The sequence below is a fragment of the Homarus americanus genome, unplaced genomic scaffold (assembly GCF_018991925.1).
Source record: "Homarus americanus isolate GMGI-L3 unplaced genomic scaffold, GMGI_Hamer_2.0 scaffold48354, whole genome shotgun sequence".
NCBI lineage: Eukaryota > Metazoa > Arthropoda > Malacostraca > Decapoda > Nephropidae > Homarus > Homarus americanus.
The window spans coordinates 5,931,284-5,948,428 of NW_024723833.1; the positions used below are offsets into that span (position 1 = coordinate 5,931,284).

Genomic DNA, 17,145 nt, shown 5'->3' on the forward strand with positions numbered 1-17,145 from the left:
ATGATGATGATGATGATGATGATGATAATGTAGTTTTTAAGAATTTAATTTTACAGTTGTGAAGCAAACCTTTGTTATTCATAAACTATTGGTGAACAATTGAAGTCATGTGGGGGACTGATCCTATAATCCCAGAGAAATGTTTCTCAACTTCTTCCTGGGAAGTAATAGACTGATATCTCACAGGAAGGGCGATCTAAGTTAGGGTATTTGGGAGGAAATTTTCAAACAGGCCAAATGGAGTTTAATTAAAAAAAAAAAAAAACTAACAACAACATTAACACCTATAGAGCACCATTTTATTTCAAGGAGTGAAAGATCTGGGTGTTAATGGAAAGTAGCTCTTCAGATAGCTTTGGAACCAAGCTTGAACAAAATGTGATCACATGTAAAACATGTTAACATCAGGTGGTAAACTAGAACTGTCCCTCAAATGCTGAAAGGGGTTAAGAATGTGATAAACTAATGAGACTAAAAATGAGGACATACTTCACACACAAATGATAAGTTGATAACATATATAAATTTGTAGATAAGATAAAACTTAATATTGACCTTTCCACCTCCACTTAGGGAAAGGAAGAATGGGCGCCAGTCATTGACAAGGCATTCCCTGATAAATTTCATTACTTCCTCAACTTTCTCATGCACTCCAAAAGTTCCTTGGAGAATAAGACCATCTGGAAACCGCACCCTGAAAGATACCGTAAATGAATCTTTTAAAATACGGAACAAATTTCACTGAACTATTATGGTCTTTAAAGGGATTATAACAAGACATCATGTTCAACGTTATTAGGACTTTTCCATCTTAAAATAAAATAACAAATAATAAAGCTCAAACCCCCACCTGCAAAACTTTTTACATAAAATAAGTTAATTTCCTTGACTGTGAAAACACTGAAACAAAGTAACACCAGTATCGGTCAAAATTCCACCGATACAGATATATCAGGATATCTTTAGGGTTTTTTTTCTGGAAGTACTTAATGAGAAATTAAAATTCCAAGAGAAAGGTATATTTTGATCAAAAAATTACTATGGCTTACATTTTCTGCAGTTTTGGCCCAAAATTGGATTTTGTAGAAAATCTCAGTACAGAGGGTATAGGTAATTCTGAACATGCTGATAACAAATCTATGGTCCACGATTCAATTGCGGGGTAATTAGTCATCGTAATGATGCTTGGAAGATTTTAATTAATTTTTTTTCCAATGAAAATTACTCGCCAACTATGGATTCCGAGGTGCAAATTTGGTGTTTTTGTGTTATTCTGGAAGAATTTAATTTTATATATATATACAGTGGTCCCTCGGTTAACGAACACAGTTCGTTCCACAGAGTCGTTCGTTAACCGAATCCATTATTTCAATGGGATATTGGGTAATTGGTTCCAGCTCACAGAAAAGTACATACAAAGTAAAGCCCAAAATGCATAAAGTCAGAAACACCCCCAAAATTCCCCTAAATCACCCTTAAATCATTATATATATACGTACATATACATTCGATCAAAAAAATCGAATTTCAAAATGTGGAAACACTGAAGAGTTTCCAGACTATGAGTTACAGGAAACTTGTTTAGGACAATCCCACACTCGTCTAAATTAAATAAATAATAGGGGAATGTTGGAATATAATTCCAACATATAAGGGCTTTGTTACTCACTTTTGAAACTAATACTGTAGTGTTAAACACACTTTACAAATATTAAAGCAAAATTAATTACTACTGTACTGTACATACGTACAGGACAGTAGTAATTAATTTTTATATACAGTACATGTACTTGTATTGCATCAAATTATATTTTTTATTTTTAAAGTTTGTGGTATCATTGAAATAGTGTACCAGTATTGTGTATTAACATTATTATTGCATTTGTGTATTTTGGTATCAGAATTGGCCAAAATCATGGTGTCGGTACATCTCTAGTCGGGACACCTTATTTTGGTTCTTAGTGGTTGAGAGGATTCTAATAATTTTCTCTTCAAATGATTACCTTCATATCGAAACTGTATACTCCATTCAGGTTCCATGTGACCTGACTGGCACATAACCACAACTGTATAAGTTATTTGATCTTTTTAAAATAATTATTTAATGTAGTAGAGGCATTATCTGAGAAACAAAATTTATCTGAGAATACAGTACATTTACCTCTGCATATATCTGTCAATGAGGTGGTAACATAGTGACTCAAGTAAGCTGCAATCAGGATTATAACAACAATTTGTACATAGAAATATTAAAATATATCTGTTCTCTGACGAGATTAATATTCAACATTTTCCTAACATAACCATCATTATGTCCCAAAAGTTAACTGCTTCTCTAAATACTCATTCCCTTTCCTAAAATCATCATCAGATTTTGGTAATACAGGTACAGGTATAGTATATTTAACAACCATGCACAAAACTAAATGATATTTCTTGGTGTAAGACAAAAAAAAATTGAAAGAAATTACATATTAAAAACATTCAAGACAATATATCAAAACAATGAGATCAAATCACAAAGTATTAGTGCCAAAATATGTTTCTTACCGAATAAGGGAAAACCTATATTTTCTCATCTCCCTTAACTCCTGTCGCTCTCTCATGGCTTTTGTTAATAACATCTGACTTCTCTCAACAGCAGTTGCTCTGAAATTGATAGAAATAAAATATTACACCTATAAGTGAAGCATCAGGTGTATAAATATAAAATTAATGGTTCCGAGAACTTTTTAAAAAGTTGTGGTAAATATGAACGATTTGTGCTTCAATCTATAATTTTATCACGCATGATCCCACTATGCATCGCACTTCCATTATCATCTGCCATACACAGTTGATATGGTATTATATCAGTAGTCATTTTTCCTTACCCCATAAATTTTCAATGCAATATTACAGTACAGTACTGTACTAGTGCAATTCCTTTTACCCAAATTCCATCTATCCGAATCTTCCAAGTATCCAAATTTTGAACCCTTTGTCCCGTTCAGTAAAAAAATTAATTTAGTCCAACAATCCAAATGCAACCAAAGTCATTCGTTTGCGTGTCTGCCACCAGTGGCACTGTAAACACTTTGTTTACAAGCAGGCCAGGCTTTTTGGCTGGTGGAAGGTGTTGGCTATAAACAAAAAAATTGATACATAGCATATCATAAAATACAATAGCACATACTTTATGTATATAAACACTCAAACCATCCTGTGGGCAACATGACAGTACAGTCAGGCTGTACTGGGGTCACCCAGCTGACTCCAAGATGTGCATGTGTGTGTTTGCTGTGACTTCACATTGAGGGGAGGGAGTGCGGGTGGCTGGTGACGCAGTTACAGCCTCCTGCCTCCAAGCATATGTTCACTCCCCAAATATACAGTACACTTAATTCAAGTCAGACTCCTGTATAGTTATAAATCAGCATTTGTGTTTTCATGCCATTGTGCCGTATGCTTAGCTTATGCTCATGTTGGTGGAAATACAGTACAAATTCAGGCACAGTCAATACAACTCCTCCCCGACTTACGACCTACTCGACTTACGACCACCCGGACGTACGACAGCCTCAGTCGTACCAAAATTTTGTCAAATTACGTATTTTCGAGTCCCAACGTCAATGATTGCGCTGTGTACTGACAAAATTTTCGTTTGTAATTCACTTTAAAATGGCTGGCGAGCTTGAAAGTAAGAGTTTTTTGGTGCCGAGAAGAAAAAGAGACACCCATTTTAGATTTTCTATGTATTAAGCATTTTCGACTTACGAACTGGATTTGGGTCCCTAACCCCGTCATAAGTCGGGGAGGAGCTGTACAGGAAAGCCCTGAATTGCAATAGGATTTGTCCTCTAATTTACAGTGTCTTCAATCTTTATTGTTTATTCACCTTGAAGTTAAAAATAGAAGATACATCCCTGACAACAGGACTGACAAGACAAGGCAAGTAACCAGCTCACTGCAAACCAAAGTACTCTAAATGACAACCTCCCCAGGTTATAGGGTCATGTCTCTTGTACAGTCAACCCTCACTTTACGCGGTCCCACATTCCGAGTTTCCAGAGTTTCCACGGTGCCCTGCCAGAACCCAGGATGCTCACATTCCGCGGTGGGTGTACCCCTTTACACGGGTGAAGTATAATTTTTTTATTTAGCTCATAAAATTCATACAAATTATCCGGCCAGAATATAATTTACATTGCTGGAATTTTACACTTGATCATTTTGAAATAAACATCATAGATTTTGCATTAGACATACAGTAACTTGATATAAATGTACTTTAGAGTAAATATGTTATACTTTTGTGGCAAAAATAATATATGACATTTATATTCAAAAATATTCCTGGGTCTTATACAGAATCCAATAATTATGCACATCCCAATATTAGTTTGAGTGCACATTTATTATACCTGTTATTTTCCCAAAATTCTCAGAGAGGGAAGAGCTAGGGAGTGTAGTTTGAGAAGTGGGGAGGAGTTTGAGTCCATTATTTGAATGGACATTAATCTACGTACTGTATTTCTATTTCTCTTAAGTATTAATTGTGTGCATGTACCATCATAAAATTAAGATGTTATTTTTACTAGAACATAGGTATTGTGTTGGAAAAAGTGGAGTTTGGGGGTCAGCTGGTCTCTATTTCATTTAATCCCATATGTTATGTTATTCACTTTACGCGTTTCTCACTTTCCGCGGTACCCTGTGGGTTACATTAAACGCGGAAAGTGAGGGTTGACTGTATAGAAAAATATGAACATAACTGAAATTTGTCTTCTATTAAGCAGAAAGATAGAGCAGAACTGTCTCTCGGGAGATTATCATCCATTTCATTCTTAAAACCTTTACCCCTTCATTTCTTTCTTCTATCTTCTTGGTTTCACCATGGTAATTCCCAATAACTGGCCTCATTTCATTATCCTCTACTCTCAATGTAAAAAAATCACATACCATACCTGTTCTGCATTTCACGTTTCAATTCATCGGCAGTCAAGTTGAAAAATTCTGCTGGCAAGTCTATGTGTGTGGCCGCTTCAGCAGGAAGAAGGATGGTAAGGCTGCGATCAAGCTGTGGGCGTACCGGCTCAGCACTCACAAGAGCATCTCGCAATTGTTCCAGAGCAGCTACATCGCTCAGATTATCCTCAGGAAACACCTTGGGGAAAAAAGTTCATTGTAACTAGACACATGTTTACTTCCATAGAAATAAAATCAACTCAATGAATAATCCCAAAATATATAAAGGATTTGCAACAGAAGGAGGACTCAAATATAGAGGCGGAAAGCAAACCCATAAAGGAGACATACTTCTTCATCACTTAAAACAAATTGTATGAATTAAACATTTTAGATGTTATGCAATCAAAGATTACACTAACAAAATATAGCCAAAAATGAAACCTGAAAATAGGTAAATATGGATTGTATAAATAGGTGTCAGTATGGTTTGAAATTTACCCCTGTTTTCTTTTATTTTGTTCAAATCATTGAAAGCCCTTCTCACTACATCCTCACTTGCCCTATGACCTCCTCCTATAGGTCCCCAGCCGTTACCAACACCTCTTCCCTCCCAGACCAGATATCCCTCCTCCTAGTCACAGGCCTGGCATTTGACATTATTAGGGACCTGCCACTCTTTGCCATAAACAGATAAAATGTACCGGGAACTTTCCCCCCACACTCTCATCATTCTCTCACTTTATGTAACTTAACAAAACCTATGACCCTTCAGGCTTTTACGCCCTTAATGTACGAGTCATAAAGGCAAGTATTAACTTTTCATACTTCCCTGTTGGGCGCTGTAAACGCTTCTGCGCTTCACCTTGCACAGGATGTAAGGGGGTGCCCAATAAACTAGCCCCCTCGGGGGCAAATCTGAAATCTGATTGAAAGCCCTCTACTATGCTGCAAGGTGGCTTAAAACAAGTGCAAAAACAGAATCCCCCCTTTACTTACATTTACCATAACTGCAAAGACATCCTCCATAAACCACTTAACAGCATATGTTCTCATAATTCATGTGCTCAGCTGCTTCCTGGATACCCATCCCTTTTGCTTCTAATAATTCTTTCATTGTACTGTCTAGTAAACATACAAATCACAGCATGCACTGCACCACTCATTAAACTTACCCAAAATTTTTCGGCACTATCATTGAATGGCAGCTCCTGTTCTGTAAACCCAGCAGCCTCCAAGAACTCCTTTGTACCCTCAATAGGAAGGATCCTCTCTTGGTAAGCTTTGTTTGACATTCTGATCTTGTGGAACTTCTCTTCAGTGGGGTTAGTTACAATGTTTTCAATATACTTGCACAAAGTTTCAACACAAATGCTAATCTGAAACACAGTGATACATGATAATAATTAAACTTACATTACAATGAATTAATATCTAGTAATTGATCTGAAACAAAAATATTTCAGACCTAAAATTCTGTTGTGTACACACACACTGTACTCTAGTGTAGAATATAAATTATTTAAATATTTATTTCAACAATGAACTATAAAAACAAACACTATCAGATTGAGTACAAACACTTGTCTGCAAACATTGCCTATATACAAAAATTGATAATAGTATTTATAACTACAGGTAAATTAAAAATAAATTAAAATCTGTCACTTATGGCCGGAAAACTTATATAATTTATAAAAGAAAAAATCTTGCTTTAAGTATGAGAATTGTAGGACAACAAAGATTTTAAAAATTTATTTAGTTTTCATCGTTACCAACATAACAATACAGAACTGCAAACCTTTTCTTTATTCTTATTACAAGTGTGGATGATGAGGCAGGAGGAGATGGCCTTATCTTCCTCCACCTGAGCATAAAGGAATTCACGTATCTGTCTCTTGATTTCATCGTATGTTGCCACCTCAGGGCCTGAGGAGACACAAAATGATGAGGAGTATATTGTGAAATCTCATTTTATAACCAAGGCTGGATAGCATGAGTCAAGAATTTGCTCAGCAAAAGTTGGGAGAATAGAAGCATGGGAACCACTAACATAGAGTAGCTGGGGCTATTTCAACCATCAGCAGTTGGTCAAAATCTGTAATCTGTAACTTTGGCTGTTGCACAGTTCATGAGAAACAATTTTCCATGAGGATTCAACCCCAAAAAGGCTACAATAAGTAACCAAAACTTTGATAATCAGCTTTGGGTAAAGTTATATTAATAGTACGGTATATAATGCAATACAGTATACAAACCAAATATATAATTGTTGGTGTTTGGTTTTCTTTAAGCAAATAATGCTATGAATTGTTATTACAGTGCTGTATTAGGATTATTTGCCAATGGGCAGCAGAGTGATAAATCAGAGTTATTTATAGTTTGTTGAGTACAATATTGGCCCTGCATTACTGTACTAAGTCTTATTTCTTATACAGCTTTACTGCATTAATATTTTTACTCTACTTTAATACTTTATAAATGTTTTATTTTTTACTTTTACTTGAAGTAACATGAAGAAAGATTGCTTCTACTTTTACTCAATTAATTTCTATCAAGGCAACAGTACTTTTAGTCAAATAACGGTTTCCAGTAAAATGCAAGACCATCCTCATTACCCTCTGACCTCTGAAGAAGGCCAAAGGAGGATGGTGGGACCTAAGTAATTCTATTTAGATTTAGTTATAAATGAGATTTCAGGATCAATCTCCAATTTTATAATTTTATAATTCATGACTCATGAATATTAAATCCAGTTAATATGAGGGAGGACATAGAAAAGGCTCCAATTACTGTGTAACTACTCACTCTTTAGGTAAACATGCCTAACAACTACCCTGTAATTGGTTCACGAGTACTAGTCATGTACAGTCTCGTTCAAGATACTTCGAACACTGCTGGAGACAGCTGGCAACTCAAGGCCGTTTGTTTACTACAGTACGTAGTAAAAATTATGAATGAATGTAAAAGTGATCGGTGATTGGTTACTAGTTCCCCGTTACTTAATTAATGGTTGGGCTTTGTTGTTTTGTATTATATTATACTTTTCTGCCGGTATATACTGTTAATTTGAGTTGCCAGCAGTGTTCGAAGAATTTTGAACGAGACTGTACCATATCTAGATTAATCATCCATATTCTAAAATCCAAGACTTAAACAACAGTGAAAAGCAAATAAGAGAAATAAAGACATGCTTGTGAACTGTCATTCATTTACCAAACTTTTCAAATAGTATACTCCAGCATATATCATTCCTGATTAACCCTTAGGCCCCGGGTGACATTCCCAAACATCCGACTAGCGCGCCCCGGGTGACGTTCTAGAACGTCTGCCTATTTTCCCGCATTTTTTTTTTTTTATTATTTTTGGAAAAGTATATTTTTTTCTCGATTTAACCCCGCGGGGGAAGGAGGGGGGGGTACTGCCAGCAGCACCATAACCCGGGGCTTAAGGGTTAAGTACAAAGGAATACAGTATGCCAAAATAAGGAAATCTGAAATGGACAAGATATATGAGATGGTGACTATAAAAGGAGTGGTCAACAAAAGAGATACCTTGGATTCCCAACAAGGAGAAAAAGCTCACTCAATCCAACAACTGAAGAACTGTTTTATGTTAGTGTCAAAGTCTTGTGCATTAATTGGCCTAAAAAATATGAGTAAGGAACAGTGACCTACCAAGGAGTGAACAATAAAAGAAGACCCCCTGGACAGCCAGCATGGGGGCACCATCTAGGTTAACTTCTTTAGGCCCTGGTGGTATATCTTGTCCACTTAGAGTCATTTGTTCCAAAGCTTTTTGCTCAGCTTCAAGTTCACGTCGTGCCTGAGCCTTAATGGCTTGTAGGGACCTGAGATAAAGAAAAAGACTTTCTCAATGATAATTCTGTGTTAATAAAATAAACAAAAACATTTTACAATCTACAATTTTGGATTGTACAATATTATATCGATACTTGGCTTATTTTTAACATAGTACTGTATTTTGCTTTGCACAACCTCTATATATTTGTTTCATCTTATATCCCCAAATTTTTCTAACAGTCGATACAAAAAGTTAAAATCATAATTTTCAATACAGAGTGTATTAAAAAGTTCGGGGACGGGGATACCAAATGATGCCTGTTTACAAATTTCAGGGCTTCTCCAGTATTCCCCCCCCCCCCACCACAATTTGTTTTACTCTCTCTTAAACTAGTACAGGTTTTACCTCTCTAGTCCGGCAACCTCGGGACCTGACAGGTGCAGGACCATGGAAATTCACCCTTTTCCTGGATGGATAGTGACTTGTGCTTATGCTTGGAAGCGCTAGCACCACTTTCTCTGCATCATGGTCTCTTTGAAGACATATTGAAGGGGTAAATGTCGTATAGTAGCTTCTCAAATTTCGCGAGTTTTTATTTGTTAACGTATTTTATTGGAACACACAAAAAAATAAATAAATAAAAATTTTGACGGCGGAAACTTGAATTTCGACGGGTTTGAACGGCCCGCCAATGTGCAGACGACGTGCATAATCGTGTAAACAGCGTCATTTCTCTTATGTACAAAAGATTCATTATTGTTTATTACTGAATGACTTTTCTATTGAATTAATGTTTATGTGTGCAAAATGAGCAATACAATTCATTAATAATACGTAGAATATTAAAACACACGAGGAAATGACACAGCATTGTTTTCGTTGATTACAAAACAGCTGCCGGCATTGTTTATGTTAAAGCATACAAAACCAGTGACTGACTGGTTCTACATATAAAACTGAAGAAAATAAGACCTTGGCTGTAGCTGTAGTAAAATTAATATGGTTGTTTTAAGTACAATGTTATTTAATGTTAATAAATGGAACAATAGAAGTAGCTAACGATAATGGTAAAGAAATAAGAGAGATCGCGTATGTAAGTGCGCATGGGCACATGTGAAAACATATCGTCATTACTTTACATAAGAATATGAAAGCAACACTTATTTACTGTTCATATATATTTTAATTAATGTTTCTGAATTTGTTTTTATTGAATTAATGTTTGTGTGTGCAAAATTAAAATACAATTTATTAATAATACGTGGAATATTAGAGGAGATGAGACGGCTGCCGGCATTGTTTATGTTAAAGCATACAAAACCAGTGACTGATTGGTTCTACATATAAAACTGAAGAAAATAAGACCCTGATTTTAGCTGTGGTAAAATTAATGTAAAAAAATTAATATGGTTGTTTGAAGTACCTGTAATGTTATTTAATGTTAATAAATGGAACAATATAAGTAGCTAACCATTAATGGTAAAAAAAAAGTGAGACTGCGCGTATGTAAGTGCGCACATGTGAAAACATATCGTCATTACTCTACATAAGAATATGAAAGCAACACTTATTTACTGCTCATATATATTGAAGGGTTAAATGTTGTACTCTGTATAGACAAGCAGAGAGAGAGAGAGAGAGAGAGAGAGAGAGAGAGAGAGAGAGAGAGAGAGAGAGAGAGAGAGAGAGAGAGAGAGAGAGAGCAGCCGAACTGCCGGATGTAAACAAACCCTTAATTTCCTGCGGCTTTATTTTTTAAGGGATTAGCCCACCCGGCATAGGTCACTGACCACATTGGGGCCTGAGGGGCAAAAATTTAATACTCCTGTAATAATAATAATAATTCAGATAAGTAAAAAAAAAAAAAAGAAAAAAAAAAAAGCTGCCTATCTACCTATTGGACACACTAAAATTGTTCCGGACCACGGGAGTTTCCGGACCACAGAATGCCGGACTAGAGAGGTACAACCTGTATGATAAGTATCTATTAATCATCAATAAATGAGCTTCATTTCACTTCTAAAGGAATCATGCATGTATGCATTGGTAAGCTCATTAACGTAAACATGCACATACAAACACTCTTTAAAAATGAGAATTTCTGCAACACTATTTAAGCCATAGCACAAACAAAATTGACAACAAATTATTTATGTTGAATTAATAAAATAGATAATATTTTTTGCATCTGATTATCAACATATGGGTGTGGACAAAATACAGTGGTCCCTCAGTTAACGAACGGTTCAATTAACAAAATTTCGGTTTACGAATTATCTCCCATAAGGATCTTCAATTCGGTTAACGAACAAAACTTCGATTAACAAAATCCTTACGACAAACACGTTTTGTTGTGAGCATCAGCCGATCGGCTAATCCGCCAATACAGTAATCTGTTCTATGTTTACATTCGTTTCCAGTGGAGTAAATATCAAGAAGGTTGTGTTCTTGAATATTTTTGCATTTTTTATACTGTATTAAAATTATTGGTCATTCTAATATTTAGCCATCCAAGCTCTGCCTACATAAAGTTTTTCAACTAATATTTTTGGCTTGATTTATGTACCGGGTAACTTTATTCATTTATTGAAACTCATTTACATGCACACACTGTCCTAAGGGCAAAGCTGTACTGAACATGTAATCAAAATAATGTACAAAATGATTACTAAAATTTTTGTCGAGTGCAAACTATAGCATGTTTACAATCAAATTAATCACTATCTTATAAGAATTCCAGCAATGTAAATTATATTCTCCCCAGTCACTTCCATGACATTTTATAAGCAAAAAACTAAAACTCAATCTAAAGGACATAAATAAATAAATAAATAAATACTTCACTAGACATTCAGCACCAACTGTCAAACATGTCACTGTCACCTCCCCTCCTCCCAGTCAGGGTTTGGTGGTTATACAGTAGGCTTTAAGTTTTTTATCTTATATAATATCACAGACTAAAGTTTGCATTGCTGGAATCCTTGCAAGACAGTGAATAATTTTAATATAAACATCATATATTCTGCACAAGAAATAAAAATTTTAGTATATTAGTTTAGTACATTTTAATAATGTACAGTTTTTTCAACTGTATTTTTGGGTAGATTTACATAAATTTCTTCATTTATTTTTATTCATTTACATGCACACACCATACTAAAAGAAACGTAAAAGAAATAAATGACCTAAGTGCAAACCTGTACTGTACATGTACTAAATGATTACGGTACTAAAATTCTTATGTTTAGTGCAAATTATAGCTTGTGGGGGACCGGTGGTAGAAGCGGTACTGTTTTTGCCTCGCAAGCGAGATGTCACGGGTTCGATTCCCGGGCCGGCGGAAGTTGTTTGGACTTACTTCCCAGCCCCCATTAGTCCCTGTTCACCTAGCAGTAAAGTAGGTACCTGTTGTAAGTCGAAAGTTGCGAATTCGTATTCAGGGACAAGTTGTTGGAGCTTCCAATAACTTGATGACATAAACCACTGACTCTTCAGGCTTCTATGCCCATAACTCGTGAGACATAAAGGCAAGCATGAATTTAGCATGCTTCCCTGTTGGGCGCTGTAAATGCTTCTGCGCTTCACCTTACACAAGGATGTAGAGGGGTGCCCAATAAAAAAAAAAAAAAAAAAAAAAAAAAAAAAATTATAGCTTGTTTATATTCAAATTAATCACTATCTTACAAGAATCCCAGCAATGTAAAGTATAATCTCCCAGGTCATTTCATTGGCATTTTATAAGAGAAAACTTAGTCACTCATAAGGATTGATAAATAAACACACATCAGACCTTCGGCACCAACTGTCAAACATATCACCTCACCTCCCCCTCCCTCCCTCTCCCCCATCTGCCCAGCCAGGGTTTTAGGCTTACAGTTTTTATTTTGTATGATATCTCAAACTAAAGTCAGGAGAATATAATTTGCATTGCTGGAATCCTTGCAAGACAGCAAATAATTTGAATATAAATGTCATATATTTTGCAAAGAGATAAAAATTAATCACCTGTATCACATTACAGTAGTGATTTAAGAGTTCTACTGTATATGTACGAATATATATGGTGATTTAAGGGCGATTTAGGGGAATTTTAGGAGTGTTTCTGACTATATGCATTTTTTGGCTTTACTTTGTATGTACTTTTCTGTGAGCTGGAACCAATTACCCAATATCCCAATGAAATAATGGATTCGGTTAACGAACGACTCTGTGGAACAAATTGTGTTCGTTAACCGAGGACTACTGTATGTCATCAGTTCTTTAGAACCTATCTCAATTAACCCTTTAGAGGGCAAAGTAGCTCTTTGGTATTTTATTCTAGCTAATGTCAAATGATTTTATTCAGCCGAGAGAAACCAGTCCTCTAAATAGGCAGAGCTGAGATAAAGATGTCTACTCCTCTTGATAAATGGCTAGGGGTTGAATCCAAAATCACTGACTGACTCTGAATAAAGCTGGCTATAGTAGATAGCATGATTGTGAACTGGCTAGGTAGTCACAGCCGATTTTACAGACCATCGACCAATCTCCCATTTTAGGGCAATAACTGTCACATGGATGGAAAAGTGATCATTAGGTCAGCCCCCAGCTGCCAGTGGATGATTGTCTCTCGAGTCCTAGACTCCCTAAACAGTTTGCACATTGCCAGGAGCTACAGGCTAGAAAGAACGAATAATTTTGTGTTGAAAAGTAAGAAGACAAACACACATGGATGTTGGGCTAAAAAAAAAAAGTTATGGGAATAGGTTTGTCATCTAAATTATCGAAAGTCTCTAAGAAAATTCGATAATCTTAATCAATTTATTTACTTTGATATAAATAATTTAAAAAAAGTCAACACTGATAATGATTAGAATCTAATATAAAACATCAACATTTATGATAATCAACTATGAGCTATGATTGCTATGTGCTCACCCACATAACTCACCCACTGGTAACACAAACAATCAACTAAAATATGTACCAGTTAACATCTGTCTTCTTTGACTGTTGTTCCATTCTTGCTAGAGCTGCTGCTCCAGCACGTTGAGCATCGTGTGTAGGAGTATGGCGGTGCTGTGGTACACTCCTAGATGGCTGAGATCGAAGATGTGTTGGACCATCACCCATTGTCAGGCTACCAAATGTTTAAATAATAGAAATGAGAACCAATGGTAGTGATCATTCACTTCTGAATAAGACTTTCAATATTAAAAAAAAGGAAAAAAAAAGGAAAAAGTGAAATTCTATGACTCCAGAGAGATAAGAGACAATATCTACAGCTTTGTGTAACACCTGGAGGATGTACGGACACAACCTTGGCATGTACCGGTAAATGAAATTTCTACAAAATCACAAGACCACCTCATAAAATGATTTTTTTTATCACGAAACCGAATTAACCTTAAGTAAATTAACATTAAATGAGGGATACATGTACTGCATGAGTTATAAAACTAAATATGAAAATAGACATAGGACTAACCTCTTCTTTGTTTCCTATTATAAAACTAGAAGAGGAAACCCAAATTGGTTTGGGAAAAAAAAAAAATTTATATATACAGTATTACCCCGCTTAACGCGCTTTCACTTAACGCGTTTTCGCATATACGCGGTGCCTTGCCAAAGCTGAACTTTCACTTAACGCGGATTTTTCCACAGCAACGCGGTGAGTGTCCGGCTCGAGAGCTATTTTTAGATTCGCACCACCCCCCACCCGCCACCCTGCCTGACTGCCTGTTTTAGCTCATAAAATTCATACAAATTACCCAGCCAGAATATAGTTTACATTGCTGGAATTCTTATAATTTGGTGATCATTTTGAATATAAACAACATATTTTTTGCATTAAACATACAATTTTTAGATAAAATGTTTAATCTGAGTAAGTATGTTATCTTTTGTCCAAAATATATGACATTTATATTCAAAATATTCCTGGTCTTACAAGGAATCCAGCAATGTCAATTATATTATCCTAACTTTAGTTTGAGGTATTATTTATTAAAATTTAGTGGTTATCCCACACATCTCCTTGGGACGGTTGGTGGGGGGTGGGGGGGAGGGAGGGACCAACCGACCGACCATCTGTTACCCGGTGAAGAATTATTTTTTTTTAACTGAAGATATTTGTTTTAGCTCATAAAATTCATACAAATTACCCGGTCAGAATATAATTTACATTGCTGGAATTCTTATAATTTGGTGATCATTTTGAATATAAACAACATATTTTTTGCATTAAACATACAATTTTTAGATAAAATGTTTAATCTGAGTAAGTATGTTATCTTTTGTCCAAAATATATGACATTTATATTCAAAATATTCCTGGTCTTACAAGGAATCCAGCAATGTCAATTATATTATCCTAACTTTAATCTGAGGTATTATTTATTACTAAATGTTAAAAACTCTTGAATGGAGGATTGGTGGGGGGTGGGGGGAGGGTTGGGACTGACCGCGCGGTTGGAAGAGGGGGGGAGGCAAGGTGGGGTACTTTGATTGACAGATAGTGTTGAAGAATATATTTTTTTTTTTATTAACTGTAGATATTTGTTTTAGCTCATAAAATTCATACAAATTATCCGGCCAGAATATAATTTACATTGCTGGAATTCTTATAATTTGGTGATCATTTTGAATATAAACAACATATTTTTTGCATTAAACATACAATTTTTAGATAAAATGTTTAATCTGAGTAAGTATGTTATCTTTTGTGAAAAATATATGACATTTATATTCAAAATATTCCTGGTCTTACAAGGAATCCAGCAATGTCAATTATATTTTCCTAACTTTAGTTTGAGGTTATCCCACACATCTCCTTGGGACGGTTGGTGGGGGGTGGGGGGGGGGAGGGAGGGGACCGACCGACCATCTGTTAGCTGGCTGTGTACTGTAGTGTGAGAGGGGGAGGGAGTTGAGTCCATTATTTGAATGGACATTAACTTGGCGACTGTATTTCTCTTAAGTATTAATTGTGTGCATGTACCATCATAAAATTAAGATGTTATTTTTACTACAACATAGTTATTTGTCGTCAAAAAGTGGAGTTTGGGGGTCGGGCTGGGTTCTATTGGAATTAATCCCATATGTTCTGTTATTCACTTAACGCGGTTTTCACTTAACGCGGGACCCTCTGGGTTCAATTGACCGCGTTAAGTGGGGTACAATGTATGTATGTATATATATATATATATATATATATATATATATATATATATATATATATATATATATATATATATATATATATATATATATATATATATATGTTGCCTCTGAAGATGTCTTGAATAAAGACTTAAAGCTAAGGTAATTCGCTGTTTCCATTTTCCCGCAGATTTTATCAAGATTTATCTTATCCACGCTTTTCATTGTGGATTTACATGAGATATATGTATATATATATATATATATATATATATATATATATATATATATATATATATATATATATATATATATATATACAGTTAATCCTCACTTTACGCGGTTAATGTAACCCGGAGGGTCCCGCGTAAAGTGAGGAACCCGTAAAGTGAACAACATAACATATGGGATTAATTGAAATGGAGTCCAGGCCGATCCCCAAACTCCACTTTTTGACGACACACAACTATGTTGTAGTAAAAATTTTATCTTAACTTTATGATGGTATGAAAAAACAAGTAATATAGAAGAGGTTAGGTTAGGAAAGATAAAGGTTAACATAGGAAAAATAAAGGTTAGGTTAGAAAACTAAAAATTAGTTGTAACACTTACGGTAGTAGAAGAGATGGGTCGGCATACGGGGATGGAGGCTGGTTCCGAGGCAGAGGGCAGATTACTGGCCCTCAGGTGAATCACCATTACTAGGTGAATCACCATCACTGTCACTTACAGTTGTCAGGGCTTCCCTGGGGGTGGTGGTCCGGCGGAAGCCATTTTACGGAACAATGGATGCGCGTTTACACGGAGTGGCCTTGAGGGATGAAACTGCCGCGGCTAGGTCAAGCGTCGTCTTTCCTCCCTCCCTCCCTCCCCCGGGTGGACACGTCATAATACTTTAAGCCAATTACAGCTAGCAGCAGAGGGGGGTAGGGATGCATGGCCAATCACAGGTCTGATACGTCATATGACGTCAGTGATAACGCAACAAAGACACACACTGCGCAACCTTACCGCGCCGCTTGCCCAAGCGGAGGGAGGAGGAGGGAGGAGGGAGAGGCAGGCAGGCAGGCGGGCGGGTGGGGCGAATCTAAAAATAGCGTCGCGCCGGACACTCTCCGCGTAATGGGGTTCACGTACCGCGGAATGTGAGCACGTGCGGGACCGCGTAAAGTGAGGGTTAACTGTGTATATATATATATATATATATATATATATATATATATATATATATATATATATATATATATATATATA

General features: G+C 35.9%; 1 protein-coding gene across 5 annotated transcripts in view; it reads right to left on the minus strand.

The window, feature by feature from the left end:
- Positions 1–281: 281 nt before the first annotated feature.
- LOC121863793 (UBX domain-containing protein 6-like) overlaps positions 282–17,145 on the minus strand; it is a 28,861-nt gene continuing 11,997 nt past the window's right edge. For all 5 annotated transcript variants that reach the window (XM_042362610.1, XM_042362612.1, XM_042362608.1 and 2 more), the window contains 7 exons: positions 13,718–13,870; positions 8,625–8,797; positions 6,749–6,876; positions 6,123–6,326; positions 4,947–5,146; positions 2,551–2,649; positions 282–694 (listed from right to left, as the gene is read on the minus strand). In XM_042362610.1, coding sequence (XP_042218544.1) covers positions 472–694; positions 2,551–2,649; positions 4,947–5,146; positions 6,123–6,326; positions 6,749–6,876; positions 8,625–8,797; positions 13,718–13,870 — 1,180 coding nt within the window. In that variant the 3' untranslated portion in view covers positions 282–471. The remainder of the gene's footprint in view (positions 695–2,550; positions 2,650–4,946; positions 5,147–6,122; positions 6,327–6,748; positions 6,877–8,624; positions 8,798–13,717; positions 13,871–17,145) is intronic.